Genomic DNA, 4,199 nt, shown 5'->3' on the forward strand with positions numbered 1-4,199 from the left:
CTCCTCCTGCTGCCCCTCACCACTTTCCCCTCACCATTTGTCCTTCTCCTGCTGTCCCTCACCATTTTCCCCTCACCATTTGCCCTTCTCCTGCTGCCCCTCACCAGCTGCTCCTCACCCGGTTCCCGCTCACCGGGTGCCCCCTCAGGGCTGTCCGCGCGGCCTCCCCTCAGCTCACCCCGGCTGTCCTCCCTCTCCCAACAGGGCAGGATTTTTGAGAAGATGGAGCTGTGCAGCAGCTTGGCCGTCAAGCGCTTCGTGTTCTCCGGCTGGAAGCCGGGCCCAGCGCCGGGGGTGCGGCAGGAGGACGCGCGGTTCGGGGGGGTGCCCGTGCGGCTGTACCGGCCCCGCGCGGTGCGCAGCGCCGTGCTGCTGTTCCACGGCGGCGGCTGGATCTTCTGCAGCCTCGGTACGGCCCCGGGCCCGGTTCTGCAGTGTCGGTACAGCCCCGGGCCCAGTTCTGCAGTGTCGGTACAGCCCCGGGCCCGGTTCTGCAGCCGGTCCTGGGCCCGGTTCTGCCCCCACCGCGGCACCCCCAGCACCGGCCTTGCAGAGCTGGCCTGGCAAGGGTTGCTTCAGCCGCGGCCGACAGAATTCCGGCCTCCACAAAGACGCTGATACATAACTTTTTCACCTGTTTATATACTTTCAGCAAACAAAGAACTTAATCCCCATTGGTTCTAAATTACTTAAGTTGGTATTCTATCCTCGTTAGTCTTTTTAGTATATTTTTCCTGTGGTAGGGACTTCCCAACATGCATACACTGAATCTTTTGTTAGCTGCTTCTTTATATTCTGGTTTCTACAAAATGTCCTTGTAGTCCATTAATTCTTCCCTTCTTGTATCTAATTTCAACAATACACACCCTCTCCCAGGCCGTGTTCTTCAAAGCATATCAGGGTTAGTTTGGCAGAATTTTTAGAAGTTTCACTGATTTTCTCAATCAAGTCAACAATAACAGCCTGTGTAGAGAAAGGTAGCTACATGCTGCCTAAAAGTGATTTAAGTCTAGCACACTGCTTATAATTAATATACTGGTTATGATTAATTAAAATAATTAATTAAAAATGAATTAGAAGAGTTATATAATTTCCAGCTGCTGGAAGGCTGAACTTCAGCTGGGCTCTCCCATCCAGCACTGCAAAAGGAGGCAGCGGTCAGGGGGAGAGAGGAGAGGGATGATGGAGTTTGTGGGCACCAAAACATCCTTCCATCTGTTTCAGATTCCCATGAAAGGATCTGCCAGTACATTGCCAAGGAAAGCAGCTCGCTGGTGGTGTCCGTGGGGTGAGTTACGACCGGCTGCCCCAGAGAAGCCTTTTTGCCTCTTGTTGCTTCTCAGCACTGCAGGGATGTGCAGCTGGTGGGAATGCTTCTCTTCAGGAGCTGGGCTCTATGATCCTCATGGGTCCCTTCCAACTCAGAATTTTTGGTGATTTTCCCAGGATCCCAGGCATCCAGACAGAATTTCAAGGGTGCTGTTTTCATTTCTCTCCCTGCTCCATCAGGGAGGCTAACATCAACTAACAGTGCAGACACAGCCCACAGTAAGGTCCATGTATCTCCCAACACAGAGACATGCTGGCACCACACAAAACCAAGGAATACTTTCCAGAAGAGAGTTCCAATGTGTTGAGAAATTACCAATAAACCAGCTTGGAAGGTGATGATTCAGTGATCCATTTAAATAGGTGTAATTACCTTCTGAACTTCAAGGAGCTTTCTAACAATAAGAATCAAATGCTAATAAGTAATAATACTACTAATTAGTACAACAAATTAATACTAGTAATACTGAAAAATATAACAGTCCCAGTTATTTAAATAAAGAAAAAATAATTCTAAAACTGAAATATCCTAAGTAAAGATGAGGTGCAGATAGATTAAATTACTTAATCCACAAGCCAGATGCAATCTACACCAGAAGAGAAAAATTAAGTTACATCTCTTAATTTGTGATCAGGACTCTTCTCGGAATATCCCAACTATGCTATGTCCTTGCAGCCCCATCCTGTGGCTGTCATTTCTCTGTGATGATTCACTGGACAAATACCTGTTTAGTAGATAAAAATACCTTCATGTTCTGTTTCTTTTCTGAGGGAAAAATTGCTCCAATGCAGGGAAAAACAGGATGCTGTAAAAATTTTATATTTACACTTATGACATTTCCTTCTGCTACTTTTGCTGTCTCTGTCCGTGTTGCAGGTACCGTTTAGCCCCTGAGCACAAATACCCCGCAGCGTACGAAGACTGTCTGAACGCCACCCAGCACTTCCTGCAGCACCTGGAGCGCTACGGCGTGGATCCTGCCCGCGTCACTGTCTGCGGGGACAGCGCTGGGGGCAACCTGGCAGCTGCTGTGAGCCAGACCCTGGCAGGCAGGTCAGACCTCCCCAGGCTCCGTGCTCAGATCCTCATCTACCCAGGCCTTCAGGCACTGGACTTCAATTTGCCATCCTACCAACAAAACCAGGGAGTCCCTCTGCTCTTCCGGGAACGTGCTGTTTTCTATTCTTTGCAATATGTACAAGGGGACACATCAAATATGCAAGAGGTCTTGGAGGGCTCTCATATTCCTCCAGACATGAGGCTGAAGTATGGGAAGTGGGTGAGTCCAGACAACATCCCTGAGGAATTTAAGGTCAGGGGCTATGAGCCACACAAGCCCTGTGAATTCAAGCCTGGAGTTTTTGAGAAAGTGAAAAGAATCCGTGAGACCACGCTGTGCCCGCTGTTCGCTGAAGATGAAATTATTCAGCAGCTGCCAGAATCCTTCATCCTGACCTGCGAGTACGACGTGCTGAGGGACGATGGCTTGTTGTACAAGAAGAGGCTGGAGGACAACGGGGTTCGAGTGACCTGGTACCACCTCGAGGATGGATTCCATGGAGTCATAAACCTATTTGAATATTGTGGTTTGTCATTTCCCTCTGGGAAAAGGGGATTGGACAGGGTTGTTGCATTTATAAAAGGCCTGTAAAAAGATCTCTCTCGGTATGCTTCTCCCACTAATATCTCTGCTTAGGCTCTCACACCTCAGGTATTTCTGGTCAGCAAGAATATGATATCTTTTGATGTGTAAAATACTAACTTGAATATCCATGAACTTCAAATTAACACAGATCTTTCCCTTGTGAGACTCCTGAGAGTTTAGTCTTTAAAATTTTTCTATGTGCCTTCTTTTTTTCCGAATTGGCATTTGATTGATTTCTTTTCTTTAATCACTAAATTATTTACTTCTATACAAATTATCTATGTGGAATGATTTGGATTAAATGTTCACTATAGCCAGGTTATTTGTGATGTCCATCTGTTAAGTTCTAAAACATGACTTAATTAGCTAAAAAGTATAAGCTAGGTAGATAGTGAGCTGGAGGGAAAACACTGGACAAACAGGCAGAGATTAAGATCTCAGTGAGGAGACTGAGCAAATATTCCATGCAAAAGTAGCAGTGCAAGGCCTGAGTTGATGGGGGAACACCTAACTGGAGGCAAGTAAGGGCTGCTCTGATTTTGAAATGACTGTAGCTGTACAAAATCCTTTTTAATTTTGGAAAGGCTCCATTACACCCACCGAGGGCTGGATATAGTGTTGAGAAGAAATGCTGACATCAGGTTTTAGAAAGGCAGGAAGGATCAGTGAAGTGGGCTTTTGGTATGTGTGTGTACTGAAAAGTACAGCTTAAAGAGAGAATATGAAGCGAAATGTTTTAATATTCTTCCAAAGGGTGTCCTGCAGTATTAACTTTTGCAGAATATGTGCTGTGATTCTGTACTAGAATCTGTCAATTTGTGCTTTCTCTGTGGCTTGAGTTTTATTTACAGGATGAGACAGTGTTTTCCCTGACAGGATGCTTCATTACACCCTGCTGATGAAAGCAAGAACAGCAGTGAGCACACTGAGAACGGCCAGACTGAGGACATGGAAATCACAGAATTGCTAGGGTTGGGACTGATCTCTGGAGATCATCCAGTGCAATCCCCCTCCAAGGCAGGGTCACCTGGAGCAGGTGACACAGGAACACATCCAGGTGTACTTGGATGGTCTCCAGAGAGGGAAATTCCTCACCCTCCGTAGGCACTGTCACCCTCAATGTAAAGAAGTTCTTTAGCATGTTGAGATGAAACTTGCGTTTTAATTTACGCTCATTGCTCCTCATCCTAAGGAAATCCTCAGGAAAAAAAAAAAAAAAAAAAA

The 4,199-nt window shown here is 46.5% G+C and overlaps 1 protein-coding gene across 1 annotated transcript; it reads left to right on the plus strand.

The window, feature by feature from the left end:
* The first annotated feature begins 38 nt into the window (after window positions 1-38).
* LOC107213680 (arylacetamide deacetylase-like 4) lies at window positions 39-3,986 on the plus strand. The gene is made up of 3 exons (XM_033519332.1): window positions 39-409; window positions 1,225-1,288; window positions 2,207-3,986. The coding sequence occupies exons 1-3, from the start codon at window positions 223-225 to the stop codon at window positions 2,979-2,981; spliced, it is 1,026 nt and encodes a 341-aa protein (XP_033375223.1). The 5' UTR covers window positions 39-222; the 3' UTR covers window positions 2,982-3,986.
* The last annotated feature ends 213 nt before the right edge of the window (window positions 3,987-4,199 follow it).

Source organism: Parus major, chromosome 21, assembly GCF_001522545.3.
Source record: "Parus major isolate Abel chromosome 21, Parus_major1.1, whole genome shotgun sequence".
NCBI classification, from domain to species: Eukaryota; Metazoa; Chordata; class Aves; order Passeriformes; family Paridae; genus Parus; species Parus major.

Bases quoted from the DNA above. Each gene is read 5' to 3' on its own strand.
- LOC107213680 (XM_033519332.1), top strand. From the start codon at position 223: ATGGAGCTGTGCAGCAGCTTGGCCGTCAAGCGCTTCGTGTTCTCCGGC. The intron at 410-1,224 runs GTACGGCCCCGG...CATCTGTTTCAG, and splicing joins CTGGATCTTCTGCAGCCTCG to ATTCCCATGAAAGGATCTGC. The intron at 1,289-2,206 runs GTGAGTTACGAC...TCCGTGTTGCAG, and splicing joins TCGCTGGTGGTGTCCGTGGG to GTACCGTTTAGCCCCTGAGC.